The sequence below is a fragment of the Octopus sinensis genome, linkage group LG2, assembly GCF_006345805.1.
Source record: "Octopus sinensis linkage group LG2, ASM634580v1, whole genome shotgun sequence".
Lineage (NCBI taxonomy): Eukaryota > Metazoa > Mollusca > Cephalopoda > Octopoda > Octopodidae > Octopus > Octopus sinensis.
The window spans coordinates 107434186-107458078 of NC_042998.1; the positions used below are offsets into that span (position 1 = coordinate 107434186).

Here is a 23893-nt window from a genome sequence, read left to right on the forward strand (position 1 = left end):
TATTTACAATTGTTATAATACACACAGATCGATGTCCAGTTAACAAATGTATATATATATATATACGGATTGATTCTATATAGAGTAAATATGTGTTTGTAAGTGTTAGGGAGTATTTAATGTAGATGGATATGTGTATGAGGTTACACAGAATGTGTATATAATGTATATAAAAATATGCCTATGATAGAGATTGAGTGCACATAATATACAAGTATATATATGTTGGGTGGTACAAATTGAATGTAATATAATACACATAATACTCCTTCAGACAAATAAATACGCATAAAAGATACACGACTACGCCATTCAATTAAACGAAGGAATATCTTGCTTGTTCTTCTTTATAACAGTAAAAGTTCCTGGAAAAGAAAGGAGTTTTTCTAACAGTTAAAAAAAAAAATCTGGAAAGAAAAGGGACATTTTTCGAAGTCCACCTTACCTGAATCGTTCCTGGCCAGCTGTATCCCATAACTGCAACTTCACACGGATGCCGGGTCGAACTTCGATTAAGCGAGCATAAAAATCCACCCCAACGGTCGGGTCACACACCTCAGCAAATTTACCATCAGTAAAGTATTTGAGCAGTGAAGATTTACCAACTGTGCTGTCTCCAATCAGTATTAGACGAAACTGGTACTCGAATATTGGTTCCACCATTATTATAAATGCAAAGCTTTCCTTTGGCTTTCTAACTTTTCCCCCTTATTTATATATATATATTTCTATATATATATAGTTTTTTTTTTCTCACTGAAAGCCTTACATTCCACACAGAGTTTCTTAGATTATTAAAAGAGAATTTCTCTTGTTTCTTATCCTCTCTGTATGTATTACTGTAAATATAAATATGTATAAATCCTTGACTACATAAATAACAGTAAAACTGATGATACTATAGCGAAAACTGCTAAAAGGTTCTGGAAATTCAGAAGATATCGTTACTAGCAGCAATTTACTCTTTCTCTACTAAGGTTTTATCAATACAAAATGACCAAACAAGAAGGAAACTAAAAGTCTATATCTTGTTCGTCTTCAACTAATCACTCTATCGACCGTCTTATTATTAGTAGTAGTATTGAAGTCTCGTTTATTCTGATTGTCTGATAAACATATTTTCGAAGAAACACTTGGTTGAAGCAATCCAAAGAACATATGGACCAACATCAGACATCAACAACCAGCATCATTTCCTCAAATTTCTTTAAACCGAAGAAACCCCGTCTCACTCTTCTTATCTGCTTTTTTTCCTATTTGTCGCTGGAATTATTAGAAGCAGAGATGGTGGTGTAGCTGTTAGTGAGACATGAGTAATAAATAGGGTGGAAGAGTTGGAGAAACAAGTGAGGGACGGAATGCTTAGTTAGATAATTAGAGGGTGAAAGCGAGAGAGAGAGAGAACAAAGGTAGAAAAGTAGAAAGTCATAAAGGAGTAGCGGTGATGACAAAGAAGATGTAGATTAGAGAGAGTGTGTGAAGGTTTGAGAGACAATTACAGGAAAGGATGTAGATTAAATAAAGAGAGAGAGAGAGAGAGAGGAGAGCAGGGGTAGGGAAAAATGCAGTTGGAGGAGCAGCAATGGGAGAGAGTATGAGAACTAATAGAGACTATGACAAAGAGGATGTAGCTTAGCTAAAGAGATAGATAGACGAAAGAGAAAGCAGGCGAAAGAGCTGTAATAGAAACTGAACACTGTAGAGAGAGAGAGTGACAGATACAGGCAGACGTGAAGGAAGAAAAGGGTGATAAGGAGAAAAATAAATGTCAGTGAGTGAGTGAATCGTTTAGAGAATAACGGAGAGTCGGTAAAACTGCAGTCTTCAATAATTACTGAGTGTCTGTGATACCTTCACCTATTTTCTGTGTAGTACAGCTTCTATCTCTCTCTCTCGACACACACACGCACACGTGCATATATAAAGAAAAGGGCTCGTTTTAAAATTTGTATGGGAGTCAGAATAGTTACATACGGTTAATCTCGAGCGTCAGCTTATTCACCTGTAGTAATAAACTGCCAGGAATCATTCATACACATAACATGTTATAAAGGTTTTCATAAACATCTGAGAATACACATAAATTTATATACAAACGTGGGGTAGGACAATGACTTTATACTGTATATTAATGCATTACTAAACAAATATGTTGATGGACTCTTTCATCGCTTCTACGAATGAGGGTTTAGCAAGACACTTGAATTATCTTCTTTTTGCCCTATGACCACCTGTGTGTCAAAGCTGAAGACTTCCAGTTGCATTATCTACCTGTCGCCATCGCCTTTTTCCCTACTGCCACTGGACTTACGAAGAAAGTATGATTATGTTGGTATTGGTGCTGGTGTCTTGGTTCGCTGAACAATCTGCACAATGAATATTATTATAATGGGCATGGTCTGCACAGAGCCAGTCCCACTCTCCCGTCCTTTAAACTTGTAATTGTCTGACGCAACAGATGTCACGAGTCCGGTAGTTATCTGAATACAGGATCTGTATGGAGTTAAAGAGCTGAAGGGCTTCATCTACTCTGGGTCTATGGGGATGTCTGTGAGTGACCTTCATCTGGAGGCAATTCCATGTTAATTAATCCATAGCCAAGACTCTGAAAAGTGTAACTACTCCAGTCCAGAACAATGGAGGCTAAGAGGTGGTTCCATACTCCTCAAAACTATGGAACTCCTGAGTTAGGGGTCCACTGTTGGATACCCAGTACAATATACAAAATATCTTGCTTATACATTAAGCTGATGAATACTATAGATGTGTAGTGAGGTTTGTGTGCTTGTATCGTGTTGGGGTCACCAATTCTAGCAGAGTTATGACAAAGACTTGTTATCAGTTTATATACATAATTTATTGCTATGTTATTACAAAGCTTCATGCAACACAGTCAAACTTATATAAACATCATGTTTTAGAAGTGCCAGAAATCTTCAACAGAAAATTGATAATTAGGATGATTTTTCACATTGCTGCACATATGTATGGCTGTGTTGATTCTTCACATACAAATATATGTGCTGGTACCATGTAAAAAGCATGTTCCAGCACCACATCAGAAGCATCAAGGCTGGCATCACATAACAAGCACCCAAGCCAGTGTCACATATGAAGTACCTATGCTGTTGCCATGTAAAAACTACCTGTGCTGGAACCATGTAAAAATGCACCCATGCTGGTGCCATGTAAAAGCACCTGTGCTGGTGTCATATAAAATGTACCCAGTACACTCTGTAAAGTGGTTGGCATTAGGAAGAGCATCCAGCCATAGAAACCATGCCAAAATAGATGACTGGAATTGGTGCAGCCCTCCAGCTTGCCAGCTCTGTTAAACCATCCATCCCATGCCACTATGGAAAATGGATGTTAAATGATGATGAGGAAGTGATGGCAGGACACCTGCTGTGTGAACAATACCTCTTGAGTCAAAAAGACATATCTAGAACTGTCTTCTTGATGCAAGACAATCAAAATGTCTGATTCTAAATGCCATACAAAATAAATCAAGAATTTATTTTGTATGGCATTTTAAATAATTTTATTTGTTTCTGTTGTCCATATTCATGCCCCTGATCACTCTGAGTTATTTCTCTATCTCAATATTCATTATATGTACAAGGGGGTAACCAAAAGAAACCAGAATTTTGCAATATTATTTCATTCACTTAGTTTTACATGTTTACACTTTTATCACTTTCAAAGTATTCTCCATTTGAAGCAATGCATTAGTCCAGGTGCATTTTCCACTTTTGAAGCAGTACTGGAACTCTTGTGAAGTGATGCCTTTTAATGCCACCATTATTTTTTTTACCCCTTCCACACCTGCAAATTCTGTGACACCAACTTTCATCACGAAAAAGGTCTGGATCAACTTCCAACTGTTCTTTCAGTTCATGTCATGCATTCAGTCATGACTGCTTTTGATCTGTGAGCAAGTCATCATCATCATCATCATCACCATTTAACATCTGCTTTCCATGCTGGCATGGGTTGGACGGTTTGACTGCAAACTGACGAGCCAGATGACTGCATTAGGCTTCAATCTGATCTAGCAGAGTTTCTACAGCTGGATGCCCTTCCTAATGCCAACCACTCCAAAAGTGTAGTGGGTGCTTTTTATGTGCCACCGGAACGAGGGCCAGTTAAGCAAGACTGGCGACAGCCATTCCCAAATGGTGTTTTTTATGTGCCACCTGCTTGGGAACCAGTCCAGTGACATTGGCAACAACCTCGTTTGAATGTTGTTTTCCATGGAGGCATAAATTTCGTTTATGCCTCCTTTTATGCAACTCTTTTCATTTGAAATTCCTTGCTCAAAATTCGTTGGCAGGAGCTCCAGGACACACCAGTCATATCAACAAGCTCATCAATTGTTTGGTGAGAGTCCTCCAAGATCAGTTCAGGAATTTTCATGTTTTCATTCATTTGGGAGGTTAATGGTCGCCCTGAACAAGGTTGATACTCAAGCAACAAGTGACCATTCCTAAACCACTCATAAACTTGTGTTTTGCTCATGGCAGCAGCCTTGTAAACTGTTTGAAGTATGATAACTGTTTTGGCTGCCGTTTTCCCCAGCAGAAAACAGAATTTCACAGAAACACACTGTTCCTTTCGTTTCAGCCATCACAAAAATCAACAAACAGGTGAGGAAGCACTGCAAAGATGCACCATGTGATGGGATCATTTCAACTGATGACATCGAGTGGCAGACTGATGCCTAAGGGTTGTATCAAGTGACTTCTAGTGATGGAAGGTTTCATGACAAGATAAGATGCTGCAAAATTATATAAAATTGTGGTAGTGGGTTATGAATCTATATATAATTGAAGACATTGCCATGTGTTCTTAGGCTACAATCATAGCAAAGAGTTAGAAATTTACATTGCAATCTTACAGCTCCGTGTTTGATCACACTTTGTAGAAAATGTCTTCTGCCATAGACTGGAGTTGAGATAAATTTTGAAGGTAAACCTTGGTGGAAACTGTCTGTGAGTGGTAAACTTAACCCTTTTGTCATCATATTTCAGTTGAAATACTGGTTTTGTTTCAATTAATATTGAAAATAAAGAAGAATTTAGTAAATTAACTTTGGCATTATTAAGATGGTGTTTAGAACTTATGATAAAATTGAAATTTTGATGAAAGGTTTTAATTTATTAATTTAAATCACTTTAAACATAAAATTTGTTTCATTAAACTGAGGACAGTCTTGGGTAGGTTGGTATCAAAAAGGTTAATCCACCAACTAGTTTGACCGAACCATCACCATTAGAAACCTGTCAGCAGAGGATACCTGTGGAAGAAGACAAGGCCAGATTTAAGGATACTGAGTCTTATGGATGAGATGTAAAGGGATTACAAGTGAGAATGTACAGTATGGTAGACTTATTATTCATGGATGTTAATTTTTAAAAGCAAGTTTGCAATTGACAAAACTGGTGTTTGCTTTGAAATGTTAAATAGATAAGATACAAATTACCCTAGAAGATTCCTGTGTAGCTCAGATAATTTTCCTAAATAGTACTGATAATTCAATAATGCATGACAATATAGAATAAAGTGTTCACTCCAGAGTCAGTAAAACATATGTTATAGTTTTGAATCCAAAACTACGTAAACTCAATAATTTTGTCTTTACATTATTATTGTAGTACGTCACTAATGTCCTTGGCTTGACCTCACACAATTCTGTTTGGTCTTTCTCTTTTACCTATTATTGTGATTTAAATTATATACCTGCTATTTCATGATCTTTGCTTTTTGACATAACTTAAAATTCAAGTAATGACAAATATAAGTTACACAAAATCACTTCTGAGTTTTGTTTGTATCAAATTTCCGTTACTTGATATTTTCACTAATCAACTCTTACTAATTTGACACAATATCTTTTTGTGATTAGATGTGATATTTGACTGAAATATTTCAGAGATTAATGCTATTCTATATTACTGAGATGAGGAATTTATATTATATATACACTCAAGAAGACCGGTCCACCACCGCAGAATTGATACTATTGCTGTGAAAAGCACTCATGCTGGTGCCATGTTAAAAGCACCTAGTACACTCTATGGAGTAGTTGACATTAAGAAGGGCACCCAGCTGTAAAAACCTGTGTCAAAACAGACAATGGAGCTTGGTGAGGCCCCTGGCCTTACCATCTCTGGTCAAACTGTCCAACCCATGTTAGCATGGAAAACAGATGCTAAATGATGATGATGATGATGATTTATATTAGTCGGACTGGTGTCCTCATCTTGATTGTTACTTTCACAATGTTTCAGTTGTTGTATGCTTCAGCCGTCTTCAGGCGTCTTGTGTTGAATTTGGAGCCTATTCCTCAAAGCCGAAGGATCAGAAGGATATAAATGCATTAAATGTTTGAGCTAAAGAGATATGATGTTTGTTCATTCTATTTTGAATGAAACCATCTTCTGAGCTTCATGATTTAGGTGACTCTTCTTAAGACCACCAATGAGTGGCATTCTTTATTGTTATGTTGAGGCAAGTTCTAGGCCACCCATGGATGAAGTTTTAATTGCATACTTCTAGTTTTTAAACTGGAACACATCACTAAAGGTTTTGAAAATAATCACAATGTAAGAAGAAATTACATGAGAATAAGTGATTACTATGTACTTGTGTGTGAGGTTATTTACACTGAACCGCAAAAGAAACACAAGATGTGTGCAACTGTGAAATATGTTTTAATTTTATTATGTCAGTGATAAATTTTGATACATCTGATAAAGTCAATTTCTTGGATGCACTTTGACCACAGTCTATGGGGCGTTGTCATGTGTTCTAGTAGTGGGTGGATCCAGCACATCAAGATTGTCAGGTGTGACATGTTCAATACTGTGTATACCCTGCCTGGGTGTTCAAAATGGCTATACACCATCGGTACATGGAGTGCATGAGGTGGTTCACAAAAGCCATTAGCACCTGTGCCCACACTCTGAGGAAAGCTGCCTCCAGGATTGGCTCTATGCATGATGATGCTTCTGGGACCATGAATTTGGAATGACCCCAGCCCCATTAAACAAGAGCATGAAGCCAAGCCAAGCCAAGCTAAGCCAAGAAAGAGATGAATCAACTGGATTATACCAATCCTTTTCTTAATCCTTCCTAGTCAAAGGGACTAGCAAGACAACAGGGATTTGAATTCAGATAGGTCATCCCTGATCTTCTCTTGGATAGATGTTCTGATAAGAGCCAGCAGTCCATCACTCCTCAAATGGTCTTAAAAGTATGCTCATTCACTACTTTGAATATTTCTATATCATTATGCACTTTTGCAGACAGTAATTGACTCTACATTGGGTTTACTTGTCCTTTTGATAGGGTGTGCTTTGTTCACTTGAGTCTCTAATAACACCAGGTTAGCCTGGTAGGAGTGCTGGTTTAGTCACTGATGATCTGGTCATGTAACGAAATATGCTGGACTACTTGTTACCTGCAGTATTCAAAGCGATCTGACATAACTAATTTTCCCATTATTATTTGGAATATAACTTATAACTTATGGGCAAAATTATAGTTGGACTGCTACCATCGACTCTTAGTTATTGATGCGATAATGAGATTTCAATTGAGATTTAATTTCAATATAGATATTGGTGTTGGATAAGTTTACACAAGACCAAGTGTTGTTTTAGATTGGTAATAAAACCAAAGAATGGCTAGGGTTGATAGATAACATGAAACTAATGGCACCATGAGACCAAGGGTGGTCTAGAGTACATTTGTACATTTGTAACACAAGACCAAGGGTAGTTTTTAGTGATTTGGTAACATGAGTCAAAAGGTGACCTTCAATGAGTTGATAAAAAGAAACAAAGAGTGATCTAATCTAGGTTGGTATTGGAGAGAGTGATTACACAGATCGTTGTCGTCGTTGTCGTTGTCGTCGTCATCATCATCATCATCATCATTTAGCATTTGTTTTCCATGCTGGCATGGGTTAGATGGTTTGATTGGAATTGGTAAGCTGGAGAGTTGTACCAGGCTCCAGGCTGATTTGGGCTTCATTTCTATGGCTAGATGCCTTTCTTAACACCAGTAATTAATCAGATATAAACAAAGAAAAAAATGTCTTTATAATATTTTGGAGTAAGAGTACTTGTAACATTTAACTTTTAAAATTTCATGATTTAATATAAGACGCAGGAGACATTTCTTACATAAACACTGAAACCAAATACTTTAAATGGTCTGTGTTTTGGCTACCATAAACATAAAACATACACTTTGCATTTTTTTTTTACTTTGCTGTAGTTATAAAAATTAAGGTCATTCTGGAGGTACACTTACAACGCTAATTGTTCTACATTTTATATGCTTTCTTCTGTATACTGTGGGTACAATTTTGTTATGTTAAGTATCAGTAATTGTTAAACCAGCACTTTGAAAGATGCACTACCTTGGTTCTAGATAGTTGGCCCAGGTTCCATGAAAAACATTGTTTTATAATCTGAATTTCTGACATAATTCTGTGCTAAATTTCTATATTACTAGTGTCTTTTGAATAGATACAAATGGTCCTATATACCAGAGCATAAGATTGGATGTATGTGGTGTGTATATCTTTTTAGGAGTTGAAATCTCAACAAACAGAATATGTTTAGAGCTTATCTCTTATGTCATTCTTGGGAACCTATGAGCTGTAGTTTCACTGATATGGTAGCAATTGTTGCAACCTGGTATGGCTGTCTATATTTGTCTGAATTGGTTATTATGATATTGATGATAAAAGGTTTTAGTGCTTGTTTTTCTCAGTTGGAAAGATATACAATATGGCAAATCACTACTTATCTTAAACCTGTGTTATATTCTGTGGGAGAAGCAACATTTTGTGATCTAAGCTCATTACTTCCTCATTAAATGATACCAACATCTTCTTGTCTGAGGGATCACAACTGAGCATTTGTATGGTGGACATTTAGTTGAAGAGTTAATTGTTATTGTAGTCAAGACACTTAACTGTTCATGTGTATCATAGATAAATAAAGTCAACAGCTGCAAGTAGCAGTTTTAGTCTGTAGATGATGAATGAGTGTTTCTTTAAGTTGCAGTGCTGAATTTAAATTCTGCTATGGATTCTGTCAGACTGGTTCTCCCACAAAACTGACTTCAGATGAAGTTGACAAACAATCTCATTCATGAATTATGAGATGCACCAATAATGCATCTTGTGTAGCTTTTGGGTTTCATTAGGGACGGGGAGAAAGAGAGAGAGAGAGATTTTGTATTTGGAAGATGTGTTATTACCTAAAAGCTGATACCTAAAAGCCATAATATATTAATAATGGTAACCCACATATTTATCCAAATACCATGTGATCAAAATTAATACAAACTTATTGAAGTGCAATCTGTAGATTAAATTACTCTAACTCAAGTAAAAATGTGTTTAAATATTGATTCAACTATTTTCTGTGAATATTTACTCTATCCTTTATCTTTAACTGCTATATTTTATATATCAGCTGATTCTAAGAAAGCTGAGAAAAACAAAACAATTCCTTTTTGGCAGATTGGTATAGATAAGTATTATTCACATTACTAAAAAGAAATTACTTTTAATATGGTCACTAACCTTTTACAAGTAGTAGCTAAATCTCTTTCAAATCACACTATACTGACTTAAAAAGAGAATGATATATTAACTAATGTAAGCCTAAATAAACTATCTGAATATAAGAGTAAATTGTCATGGCTGAAGCACTTTACATCATAAGTTTTCTGGATGATGGACTAACTAATGCATCAAGAAGGAAGAATATGAGGTAAAAAAAAATCCAAACAATTTCATAAAATAGCAACAAAATATTTCCCCTAAAACAGAGAGCTGGAATATTTGTTGAGCCACTATAAGTATATTTGTGAAAAAACAAATTTTTGAATGGCAGTTTAGAAAAAGAGCTAAGAGAAAAAAATATTTCAAAACAAGCTATATTAAGTATATGATCAAATTGCTTTACAAAAGTGTTTTTTCCATGATTCAAACTTCCATATTACAAAACAAGAAATTAAACTGATCAAGATTCCAAAGATATAATTATATCAAAGTCTTTATATTACAGCTATAGAGGGTGGCAAAGAGAAGATAGGTGCAAGGCGTTACATAAAATAAGTTTAAAAAATTTGACTTGTACAAGATTACAATGGACTGAAAGTCTGCCAAGTGTGGCTCCAATCTGTCAATAAACACCTCCTTTTTCTGTAAGATTTCGTAAAAAACAGCCAAGAATAAAAACATTAGGCTGCCAAAATTTATTTAATTCTATCAGAATTGCTTTAAACTAATTTTCTCATTTGGTCTCATTTTACATAAAGCAATGGGTAATCAGTGTGTGTAGTAATTTTAATGACCAGTGTATATCAAGTATAATCAACATATATTGTGTGTACAGTGTGTGATCAGTCTATCTGTGAATATAAACAATACTTACTTTGTGTAGACCAGCGGATCACCAGTACATCTGTGTGTAACAATTGCTGATCAGTGTCCCTGCCCTTGCCAGGGTGGGGGCATCAAAGTTCAGTTTAAACTTCCAACAGTAAAATGAATGGTTTAGGTAAAGTGCTTAGTACATAGTGAAAAGATGGGTGCAACAGGTGGGCCAAGGAGAAGGTGGTACATAGCTTGCTTAGCTGCAGAAGAGACAGAAAAAAATAGACAGTAGGGCTATGATTGTCATCATCATTCTTAGATGAGGATGAACAACTGATCCAAACCAGTTGGGATCAGTATGGCTTGTACTATTCATCCTTTTGATTGCTAAACACAAAATGTGGCTTGAGACTTCCATTTTGGTAATTTTCCCAAGTCACCATCTCACCCTTGTATGCCAATCTATTACAAGGTTACCTATTTACAGCTGAGTAGACTGAAGCAATGTGAAATGAAATGTTTAGCTCAAGAACACTAATCCCAGCCAAGTCTGGGAATCAAAATCATGATCTTGTGATTGTGAATGTTACACCCTAACTACTTGGTCATGCACCTTCACACTTTATGCTCTTAGACATTTGTACATTAAGGCACATGCTTTATATGCACTTTTGACAAGCTATGGTGCACCTGAGCACTATATACAATAATTTCATTATTATTATATTATATTATTTATTGCTTGGCTGTTGGTTCTCTTGAACTCTCCCACCCTTTGATGGGCTTTGTTTTATATCCTGTATGTCCAATAAATCACCCTCCCCACCAAGCAAGCTTGGTGGGGTTACTGGTTTAGTTTCCAATGATCCCTCAGGTTGTACTGGGTTACATATTACCAGTAGCACTATGGTTGTAGCTGATGACTAGGTCTTTGTTAATCAGCTGTATGACTTCTTTGTTATGAACTTTGTTGAAACCAAATGTGCCTGGTTGTGTTTTATAGAGGTTTAACAACTGTTTAGGGCTTAAATATTTTTTAACAGTCAAGATCAGATTGGAGGAGCCTGGTGCAGCCTTCTGGCTTGCCAGTCCTCAGTCAAACCGTCCAACCCATGCCAGCATGGAAAGTGGGCTGCTCTCAGAAAGTCTTCAAAGATTTTAGCTACAACTTGAGATAATGTGGTGTTGTTTCTTCATATTTGACTGTTGGTAATGTTGAATGCAGATGTTTAAAACGTCTTTGTCCACAGTACAGGTGCATGTTTGGCATGCAGTCTCTAGATTGTATAGAAAGGTTATTGAAGAAGGAAGGATGGCCTCATATGTATAAAAGTATGTTGTTAGAATAAATAGCAAAATAATTTATAAAGGAAAAGTACATGGGGTATGAGTGAACCCAGGGGTACATTAGAGTTAACAGAATATAGACTGGAGAATGCTGTGATGGTACACAATGGTTTGACAGGAAATCTTTGATCAAAGAGATGATAGTCTGTGTACTCTATGAAATAGAGAATATATTGACACAGCTGTAGAAATATGTACAATAAGGCCTATTTGTGAATATCAAAAATATATATTGTCTAGTGAAGCAGTATGATCTACAAATTTACTGTCAGTATTCCTCTTACACCATCAAATGAACAATTATTGTTTATTTAGAGATTTGATAATTAATTACTTTGGTAAGTCACAGTGAAGCTGTACTTTCATTGCTCAACTGACAAGTACAACATACCTAGCATTCTCTTCCATTTATTGATGCTTTTACCTTGATTTGGGCCATCAACCTCTTGACAGAGTTGTAGGTATGCCACTGTGTTATACAGCATATCTTGGACAAATTGCATGGAGCCCATTCCTGTTCAGGTTTGACCACAGCTGATTTCTTTCAGGAAGGAAGAAGGCCAGACAGAACTAGTGGAAGGAAGAGATGAATTGACCCCAGTACAGAACTGGTATTTATTTACCTGAAAAGGATGTAAAGCAATGTTGATCTCAGTAGGATTTGAACTGAATGTGTAGAGAGCTGGAACAATTACTGTAAAGCAGCAATCTGATTGGTGCTAAGCTTGTTTCCCAACCTGTGGTCTCAGGACCTTGGACATCTACTGTAGCCCCAGGCCAACCAAAACCTTGTGAGTGGATTTGGTAGATGGAAACTGACAAAAGCCTGACATACATGTTTTTGCACATATGTGTGTGTATGTACCCGTCTTGACTCCACATGATGGTTGTAAATAAGCATCAATCATAACTGAAAAATATGTCTGGCCATGGGAAATATTATCTTGTTTGGAAACAGGAGAGACTAACAACAGGAAGGGCACCTGACTAAAAATTCTGCTTCAACGAAATTTTGTTTGACCTATGCTAGTATGGAAAAGTAAATGTTAATGCAATGGCACTACTTGTTATCAGCTAAGCATTTCTCTTCTGTATACCTGAGTATACTTTAGGTTTTTAATTAGTTAAATCACTGTTTCCAAACAGTCTACAGTTGGTCAACTAGCAAATTGAACATTATTATAATTTAATTTTCTTAACACTTTTAGCCAACATTATTAATGTTAACACTAACACTCCTCACTAGATTATTAATCAACCAACTAGAAAGTGTAGGTTCCCAGGAAGTAGGTAGAAACATGAGTTAACATAGCAATAAGCAGAATTTAAAAAGATAAATGAGTGTGACAGACACCAACACAAAAGTTGAATTCATGTAGTGTATGGAGGGTAAGTTACTCCACTTTTTCAGTCTATGGGTGAATGAATTCAGTAAAATACAGATAAAATAGTCCACTGCTGATAGTAATGAGCTGTACTTATTTACTACAAGAGTGAACAAACTGTTGAGAGATAGACATGGATGCAATGAATACAGTTGACAGTAGTATAGGTAGATGGACAAAGTGATTATCAATTTCTTATTGAAGAACAATCATTCTAATTAAGCAGCAAAATGAAATTAGGCAGTTTTATGACACTAACAGTGTTGTCTAGGACAAAAAGAAAACTATTTTTCTTTAGTGTTGTATATAATCATAAGCGAATAAATACTTATAGAGAGACCTAACTATTATGTGTATTGTCGTTCAATCTTAATTGTTTCATCAATATATTTTTAATTAATAATCAAGAACTCAAAAAAATTTAATCAAGCTTAACAATCTCTTGTTTGGATGCTAATTTTTTTAATTACAAAAATGAAATCTTTAATAAATAAATGCTAAACATAGATTGCTTCATGTTTAATTTCAGTTTCTTTGCAAGTTGACATGCTGCACAACTACTGTTTTCACATTCCATTATTTTGTTTTTTTTTTTCATCTTTATTCCAGAGTTGCTAATTTAACTAGATCTAGTGTATTTTTTAACATAACACAGCTAATGAAAATATTGTGTTGAGTCAAACGTTTTCCAGTATTTTGGTGATTTATTTGCTTTGTCAAGTTCCAACAAAAGCAGCCCAGCATTCAAAGTAGAGTAGAGGCCAATGTGTTGCACTATCTGACATCACCTTTCTGCCAGTTCTTTAATTCCATTCTGATATCAGTTCTTGTCTTGTGAGGCAAAGAACTCCTTCACTAAAACTTCCACCTCCTCTTAGTAGACGCACAGGAAATGAGCCATGGATTGGAACAAGAAATAATCTGAGGGAGCTAGATTTGGACAATATGCAGGGTTTGATTTCCTCAAGCTCCTGGTGTTTAATCTGTGTTGTTCAAGCAGTGTGAGGTCTTCCTTTTTGTTAACTAATGCCAGAGTATTTTTGCTGCAGAATGGCATACATCTGCTCCAGCTGTTTGGAGTACAGGCTAGCAATGAATCAACCATCCAGAATGAATTTGTAGTGGATTATCCACTCATAATTCCACCAGATGTAGAGCATCAGCTTGTATTTGAAACGCCCATATTTAGTGACAAATTCTGGAAGCTGGCCTCTGCTTATGCTTGTTAGGATTGCAGAAAAATATCTCCCTCAGACTGTTGTTCTGGTCCATGACTTACTTCCTGCACTTGTGACACTTCATCAACCAATGAGTTGGAGGCTTCAATGAAAGCGTTTTTTGATTCAACACAATAGTTATCAAGTGGATAGCTATAAATTTACCTAATTTTTCAAATAATGTATATTCTAGCTTGCATTTTACTGCTAATAGTTTCATAATCTTGATTATATAACTCATTATACATCAAGGCAAAATAGCCAGTAAATTTAAAGACCGGCCACATTTAGCAATTTCAGAACAGCCACAGCAGTAGTACATTGAAGAAAGTAACCATTGTTTACAATATTATTTCTGTGTGAACTTGCCTCTTGTTTAAGGATTGAAAATTTGGAACCAATCGAATTATAAGTGAAGAGATTCTTGTGCTCATTATTTCTAGAACATGATGCAAATGCTACATTATTGGCACCAGCAATTTCTAAAGACAAATTTGAAAGTTCTTCCTCAATTGATATTGAAAATACTGATAGAAAAGTGTAATGTAGATGACACAAACATGAATATTTCTGTTATCAACAGTAGTGAAAATGAAAGAAAAATTATGTACACAAGGTCAACACAATGCAGTAAATATCAGTGCTTGAGAACAAAATAAATGTTTAAAAACATTAACATCCTTTGCAGCATTTCAAGTGGTGACAACAAGGGAACAGAAAATCCATAAAAATTGTTAAAGAAAGATGACCTTTGGGTGTAGCACTTACCAAGTAAATTTGTGTAAATACTTCACATTATAAATTTTATTTTTCAGGCACAAGATCCAAATTTTGAATGAAGTGCAAAAGTTTCTACTACCATAACAAATGCTTCTGCGTGTTACCGAGAAATTCTAAAGCAAATAACTCTAGACTTGTTTTTTAAAAAGAAATCTACAAGTACTTTTGAATTGGCAATTGCATCTATAAGTGCACAAGTGATTCAGAAAATAATTATAATATATTTTTTATTATAAATGATCTTGATATTCTTTTTACTTTACATAAAATACTCTACTTTCTATTGTCGTTTATTTACATATATTGTAAATTTTATAGGTAAAATATTTTTCTGGGAACGAATTACAATTTATAACATTGCTACTATGGAAAATTATTGCTGTTTTGAGTTTTCACTTTACGAGCAGTCTCTGAGAACAAATTAACATGTATATTGAGGCATTGCTGTTTGCAAGTATGGTTATATTTCCAGATATATATGGAAAGTAGTATCTCATACTGCCTGTTTTCAGCTTTTATGTCTTGTTTGCCTATATTTAAAATGATGACAACACCATTCTACTAAAACTGTCACATTGCACTACATTTTCTCAATTTCTTTTTTTTTAAAGTAGCTGAAAAATAATTGTGACAAAATTGAAGCATTAGGAAGTTTAACACTTTAACATTCAGATGTCTTTGTCAAATTTAATAATGCATTGACACACTGATTTGAATGTCATGCATTACCTTGTAGCTTTGAGATTTCAACAATGTGATTGTTTATTTTTAGAATAATATTGTAGAGTGTGAGAGGTTAGATCTGGCCAGTTTGAAGATAAAACAGGTAAATATTTTGGCCAGATATAGCTGGTTTAAAAGTTCAAAAAAATTTCTTCAGAAAACAAGGGATTGGTGAGTAAATAGGTTATTGTCATTCAGGTTTAAAATGTTACAAGACGAAATAAGTGAAAACTGAAAGAATTTTAAGTCTATCATATTTTTTAAAATATAGCCTGACAGTAGAATGAAACTAATAATAGACGAAAATCTGGGTCCCAAACATATAGTTACATCATTTTCCTGCAGAATGAAATATTTCAAACTGCTCTCTTTACTACTGCACCATAAAACTATATATGTTAACGAAATATATTTCAGTGTGTGAAATTTTTATCTATAATACTAGTTTGACATGGGAAAACTGTGAATCAGGTAGAATGAGAAAAGAGAACGTCAACATTTAGCTGATACAATGAAATGAGTGCAGAACTCAAAATTCAGTGTCATTAATCATACTGAATAAGACCCATTTTATTAGAGGTAAATCTAACTCTTTAGCATTCAAACCAGCTATAGTATTTTAAATGCTTTCTGTTCAAACTGGCCAGATCAGGCCTCTTGCATTTATGCTGCAATGTTATTCTAAAAATAAAAAGTTGCATCATCAAAATCTTAAAGCTACAGCATAATTAATTCAAAATGTGAACAAATAATACATATCACAGAATAATTTGAATGCTAAAGGGTAAAAAAATTAAAATCATTCCAAACCCAAGTAAAAAAAAAAATCTAAGAGGTAAATCAGAAATAATTAAAACAAGATATTAACTAACAAGAGATTTCAGAAACTCCCATCAAATCAACATTTTTAGTTTTGCATCACTTTCAAGTTGCACATACACACCCACTTCAGGTTTAAGGGATGAGGGGATAGCAGATTAAATTGTGCAAGTATCTCTAGTTGACTTTGTTATTGTACTTCACTATAATATTTTAATAATGTAGACTGAGACTGAGTATGCCAAAGAATAGAAGAAAGAAAGCAAACAAAAGAAATAACGAACAAAAATGAGCTTGTGGTGAAATATGGTAGCTTTATTAAGACACTGACTCTGTAATAAAACAGAACCATTGTAAAGCAACTGTACAATAAAATATATCAGAAATTGTGACAGAATTCACAGGTTTCATACCAGCTCACTTTAGAATGAGATAGTTAATACAGAACAAGGCAATCCATTTTCCATGCCACAAGGAATACTGCTGCCTTAAATAATAAACATATTCTTTTACAAAATATGAATAGCAGAAATGCAAAATGAAAGAAAATTGTTGGGAACCGGGAAGAAGGGAGAATTTGTTATTAAAAAAAAAAAAAATCATTTTTAAATAAAGAAAATCAAAAAGCTCAAAAAATATCAACCGGAATAAGAAAATACTGTCTATAGGATTCAATGCTCATCTCTACATCCAGCTGTCATGTTGGACCATTGAAAGCTGTTGATAGAAAAATAATTATCACTTCAGTCTTCAAAGAAAAACCATTTTAAATAAAACCCAAGATATGAATCATTGGGAATATAATGACTCAGCTAAAAAGCAGAGCATTCTGACAACAATCCTTCACATTTAATGCTAATAAGTAATAAACTGACTCCTTGCAAAGTAAAGTTATCACAAACAGCATTTAGGTAGATGTAGCAACTAATATTTTGTTGATTTCATAATACTTGCCCTATCACTAAATGAAAATACTTTTAGCTTTCCCTAATTAAATCAGTAAAAATAATCTTGTCAGGTTCCCTAAAATCTTAAAAGAAATTTCCCTGCTGAACCTACAAAATAAATAGATATACTAATAATAAAAATTATTCCTGGAAAGTTAAAATAAACCCAAAAAAACTACCTAAATAAAATATATATGAAAAATAAAAATTATAATAATAAGTAAAGCCAACAGGTGGAACAATATTTAGATTACCAGTTTATCTGCACCAGTACTTTATTAAGTAAATAATTATTTACGATATGTTCAAGGCAGCAAAACAAATAAGATCACTATTTTAAGTAATAGTATTAGTAATATCAGCAGCAACAGCATGGATAGTGATGGTATTGTAAGATGTAACACAGACTGTAAAATGCTGTCACATTCTACCGAAGTTCAATAACTATTCTGTTGGATTATGAAATGTTCCAGAACTGGATTCATTGCCTGATGTGGCAGGATTGGTTTTGGCCTTATTCAGAGACTGTAATGCTTTTTCTCTCAATAACTGTTCCAGTTTTTCTTGCTCTGCAGCACTATCAGAACCAGCCTGAAAAATAAAGCCAATATTTAAGTCTTTTACCAATAAACTAATTACATAATATTTAAGAATGAATTAAAACAGTCTTATATAAAAAAAAATGATTACAATAGTTAGATCATAATCATTCACACACTAAAGTCAATGCTATCAAGTCTTATTCCTAGTGTCATGTTGTACAGGTCTGTGGGAGGGTTATGATCTAAATTAGCTTAAAAGCAATAGATAAAAATGGAACAGTCGATCTAACTACCCATGCAGAACAGAAATACAATTGCATGCGGAGTGCTAAATGTATTTTGACTGGGTTTCCAACACCCTGAATAAGTGAAGCAAAAGAGATGCCATCATCATCATTTAGCATCCGTTTTCCATGCTGCCACAGCTTAGATGGTTTGACTAGGGCTGGTAAGATGGAGAGCTCTACCAAGCTCCAGTCTATTTTGGCTTAGTTTCTACAGCTGGATACCCTTCCTAAAACCAGCCACTTCAAAGAGCGTAGAGGGTACCTTTTATGTCACTGGCACTGGCCACGACTATGATTTTACTTGGCTTGACATTATCCATACTTAGCTCATAACTATCCATACAGTCAACTGACATTTTCTTTGGGTATTCCTATGCTAGTGTGCCTTGAAAACCCAAACGATCCAAAATACTACAAATGACATGAGATTAAGATCCTTAAACTTTGAATTTATTGTTGAACTTCACTATTCTCATACTTATGAGCAGTTTGCATAATATTCACTTCTGTATCACTCTCCCCTTCTCACCACCATCTTTCTGATCTCTTGCTCTTACTTCTTTTGTTATATCCCACTCTTTTCACTCTGGTCACATTACTATTACTTCTCTCTTTTATTACACTACCACTTCAGCTCTTGTTCATTTTCCTGATTTTAACCTATTACTCCTACTTTTCTCAACACTCCACCCCACCCATGTGACAAGAGATGCCAATATCTAACTGTAATGGTGATGTGTTAGAAAATGTCTTTCTTTTAAAAGAAAGGAATAACTGGAGAGATTACAAAAAGAGGAGACTCTCTTATGAGGAACAAGAGAACATCTAAGATGCTAATGAATGGAGACATCTCTGATGCTGGTGCCACAGTAAAAAGCATTCAATATGCTGTATAACAATCAATGATAGGCCAACAAGGAAACATAGTCTCTTTGGCTCTTCTTGGAGGTTGGTAACTCCCTAATAAGAAGTAACTCAGGTAATGATGACCTGCCTAAACTATGCCTGCATGGAAAAGTGAATGAATGTTGATGATTTAGCCTTCTTTTTACCCCTAAATCAATATCAAAACTATTAAATTTCTCTTATATAAAGAATTCTACTTGCAGCTCTTTCAGAAACCTAGTATTTGTGATGACACACTTATGGTAAGCAGTACTAATCTACCACCAGTTTTATTTAGTATCTTGTTATACATCTGCTTAAATTTGTCAGTTTTTCATTAATTATTGTTACAGTTCTCCTTCCTTTCCTAGTCTTCATACTACAGGAATACTAATCTTACTGGAAGTATATTTTCCCCAAAATATTATCACAATTGCTATCTTACAATTAGAATAAATAAGCTAACAACAGCCTACAGACATTACCATTACCATTTGGTGTATTTATGTGAATAAATTATAGTCTATACAACACTATATTCCATATATATTGGTGGTTCCCAACAAAGCTATAAAACCGACACAATAACTACATGTGAGTCAAAAATAAAATGAAGAAAAACTACATTAAATTATACGGAAACTTCATAAAAGTGAAAAAGGGAAGATGACACTAAATAACTTTCCATTGATTTATGCATATCTTTCCATTTTCCCTGTTCAATCTAAGACTATTTTTATGATCAATTCTCATGGAATTTCAAACTATTTGAGTGTTGTCGAGAACTAATAATATCAAACATGATGGTGAAAGCATAACACTTAAGACGTTTCACAACTCTACAGTTAAATATTAATAGTTTGAAGTAAATAGCTTTTGCTTTGTTCAAACAAGATATTTTTCGACATACAGAACTGAGATTGACATTGATTCTCATTGACAGTAAATCCTTAACTAAAACAGCAAACTTTCATCACTAGTAATTGTATTGCAAGCAAAATTTTATTCATCTAACATAGGCATTTTCCTAAACATGTAGGAGTTGAAAATTATTCGTAAGTGTAGAATACAACCACATCAGATTTAAGAAAAATACGCCTGAAATATTTATTTGGTTTAATATGAAGATGTTGGTGCCTTTTTTCTCTTTCTTTCCCCATTTTACTTCCATTTTTCCATGCTGGCATGAGTTGAACAAGTCTGCAAATTCAAACATTTGCATGAGTTCTTGTAGTAGGTGTATTATGGTAGCATGTACATCTCATCAAAGCTAATTAGTTGTTAACTTAATTGTTAAATATAGCAGAAAATAGACTTTGAAAGCAGTACTTGTAATGTTAACACTGGGTATTGTATATAAACAGATTCATTTATGAAGAGATAGAAAAATTTTCAAATCTTATATATAACTACTAGACAACTTCAACAATGATTTGAAGTAATGTATAATTCACTTAAATGCTCTAGAAACAAGTGAACTTCAAGCCAACTAGAATTGACAAGAAAAGGAATGAAGAACACTAATAATGTGTAAACTTCATCTTGTAGATGCACATGAATTCAATATTACACATGCTACAACTTAATATTTGTTGAATCAAAAGGTTAACAATAGCAAATCACAAGTGTTTAGAATATACTGCTATCATCAATAATTAAAACTGTATAAAACAAACCTCTTCTTCCTCTTTGCCCTTCTTGTGCTTATGTTTCTTATGTTTCTTGTGCTTTTTCTTCTTCTTCTTCTTTTTCTTTTTCTTTGTTGCAGCATCACTGTCGGATCCCTACAAAGAAAGAAGACACATACTTCAAGTAGAATATCTATTTTTACACACATTACAAAAACTCCCAAGCAACAACACTATAAACAGATGTTTCCTAATCTGAGAAAGCTGACAATCTCATGCCTTATTTTACAGTTTTAACAGCTCTAGAGAGATGTAATGAATCTTACAAACCTCAGACGAGGAAGACTTCTTCTTCTTTTTCTTTTTCTCTGATGAATCTGTTTTTAGCTTTTTCTTTGGAGATTCAGAAGAGTCTTGGAATATTGTGTCATCCTGATACACCTTTTCAAGAGAAGGATGGTTTGTGTCAACAGAAACAGGTTCTGGAACTAATAAATTTGAAGAAAGTGGTCTTGACTTATACGAGTCTTGACTACTTAACCTTTGTTGATCTTTAGGTAAATTTTTAGTCTTTTTAGGGGAATCTCTTAACTTGCTTGATTCAACATCGTCCCGAGCTTTTTTAGCTGGAGGTGATGATGATTTTTTCCTTCTGGACAGAACTGGAGAGGGGCTACGACTCATTGACATACTCCGAGATAATGACCGTTTCTTGGGGAGTTTCAAGGAAGTGTTCACTTTTTCTGGAGATGCAGATACACCCCGAGCTTTTCTTTGGTGTGATGCCACAGGAGATAGATTCTCTGAGTGTTGATGTACTGTTACAGTTTTACTTGTTCTTTGACGAAGAGGTGATGGTGATTGTCGGAAACGTTCAGGTGATGGAGATGCAGAACCCGACATTGAAGAAGATTTTTGTTTCAGATAAGATTGATGTTGTGTAGCTGGAATCTGTCGCCTTGTCATTACAGACATCTGAGGTGAAGCATCACGGCAAACGGGAGATTCTGATTCACTACGATCTCTCTTAGCTCCTGGCAAGACCTTTTTCACTACCCTCTGTGGTGATTCTGATGAAGAGCGGTCACCATGGATTACTTTTCGAGGAGGAGAAGGAGTGCGAGATTTCGAGATGTTCCTTCTCTGACGTACTGGTGGCAGTGGTGAATGTGATGGTGATCTTTTCATCCTGGGAGGGGACCTAGCATATGGTGAATGTTGCCTCATCTGACGAGGAGGGGAATCTGGTGTAACCTTTCGATGTCTTCGCCGCATCTGGTTAGGTGAAGGAATGTTTCGGCGTCTTGGTGATGGAGATCTAGAAATATCTCGAGGACGATTAGAGCGAGGTCGATCTCTAGCACGCATTGGAGAGTGAGGTGGACTTCTATAGAAAGAATGAAATACAAAATTAATAAGAATGGGCATTTTTTATTGCAACCAAAAATAAAATGATAAAGAAATACACTTTCAACATATTTTGACTTATAGAACATTCAATGTTTTCTACTGTAATAATACTGCTCCTTAATCAAAGTATCAATATAGAGGTAATAACTTGAAATAATAATAATCCTTTCTCCCAGAAGCACAAGGCCTGAAATTTTGAGGGAGGGACTAGTCTATTACATTGACCTCAGTGAGTCAAAGCTGATCTCTGTGGAATTTGAACCCAGACCATAAAGACAGATGAAATGTCGCTAAGCATTTTGCCAGGTGTGTTAACAATTCTGCCAACTTGCCACCTTAATGCATCAACGTGAAATGAAATTTACGTAAATAAATCACATTGTGCTTAATTTTAGATTTGAACAAGAGGAAAGTAGATATGAAATATTGGTGCTGACCTTTTAAGTCTAGGAGACGCATAGCGAGGAGGTGATCTGCGATATCTTTGTTGAGGAGACCAGCCTCTAGGTGCATATGGATAACTGAAAAGTAAAAAAAAAATACATTATACAGAATAGAAAACGAGAGTAATAATTCACAGAATTATTTCTATGTATATTTTGTACATGTTTCTTTCATGACAGTACAAGTCAAACAAAATGGTACATTCCAAGACATCTTTTGAAACTGGATTTTACAGCTGGAGAGACTAATGTGTCATCCTGATAAACCTTTGCAAGAGAAAGATGGAGAGACTAATACACCACCTAGACCAGTGTGTCTCAAGTGGGGTCCATGCAACAAAATAGTAAATTGGGGATCCTCAGTAGTATTTTAAGGGTCCATGAAAAAATTCTGATTTAGATGTATTTATTGAAAGAAACAGCTAGGTTTATTTCTCAAACATTTTACATAGTTCTATCTACACAAATTAATGTGAAAAACAAAATAGGAATTTTGAAATTAGTTTCTATAAAAACTATTTCAAAAAACCAATTGGTTATGGGGGCATATCAAAATAAAATAGTAATCAAAAGGGTCCATAGATAAATGATGATTGAGAACCCATGACCTAGACTAATACAATCACATAACTGTACATATTAATAAAGTAACATAACCTGTTAGCTTCTAAATTACTATACTGTTTTGCATATCCTTTCCTTGCTGTCTTCTACCTGGATAAAAAATATATTCTATTCTACTGCAGGGTTGAGAGATCAGCAATTAAATAACAAATTACATGCTAGCATGAAACGGATATGAGGAATATGCTCCACTTACGGTGACCGGCGCATAGAATATGGAGAAGGCCTCCTCCTAATTCGTCGGGAACCAGGATCACGGATAAGGTCTCTCCTACCATATCTGTCTCTGGGTCGAGAAGGTGATGGATAACGACGATTTCGTATTGGTGATTCTGATCTCTTATCTCTTCTGTCCCGAGATTCTTCTAGAATAACAAGTCAGTTTGAAATTAAATAGAAGTTTTACAAAACAAAATAAAATTTCAGATACACATTTGCTTTTGTCCAAAGGGTA

General features: G+C 34.8%; 2 protein-coding genes across 4 annotated transcripts in view; both read right to left on the reverse strand.

Moving 5' to 3' along the window:
* Positions 1-1645, reverse strand: part of LOC115224304 (ras-related protein Rab-39B) — a 35429-nt gene extending 33784 nt beyond the window's left edge. The window contains exon 1 of the mRNA XM_029795151.2: positions 446-1645. Coding sequence (XP_029651011.1) covers positions 446-663 — 218 coding nt within the window. The 5' untranslated portion in view covers positions 664-1645. The remainder of the gene's footprint in view (positions 1-445) is intronic.
* Positions 1646-16967: 15322 nt separating this feature from the next.
* Positions 16968-23893, reverse strand: part of LOC115232507 (serine/arginine repetitive matrix protein 1) — a 35145-nt gene continuing 28219 nt past the window's right edge. For 2 of the 3 annotated variants that reach the window (XM_029802413.2, XM_029802415.1), the window contains 5 exons: positions 23636-23804; positions 22810-22893; positions 21293-22349; positions 21011-21118; positions 16968-18211 (listed from right to left, as the gene is read on the reverse strand). In XM_029802413.2, coding sequence (XP_029658273.1) covers positions 18065-18211; positions 21011-21118; positions 21293-22349; positions 22810-22893; positions 23636-23804 — 1565 coding nt within the window. In that variant the 3' untranslated portion in view covers positions 16968-18064. Of the gene's footprint in view, positions 18212-20471; positions 20535-21010; positions 21119-21292; positions 22350-22809; positions 22894-23635; positions 23805-23893 lie in introns of all 3 variants that reach the window. The other variant, XM_029802414.2, reaches the window with a different exon arrangement.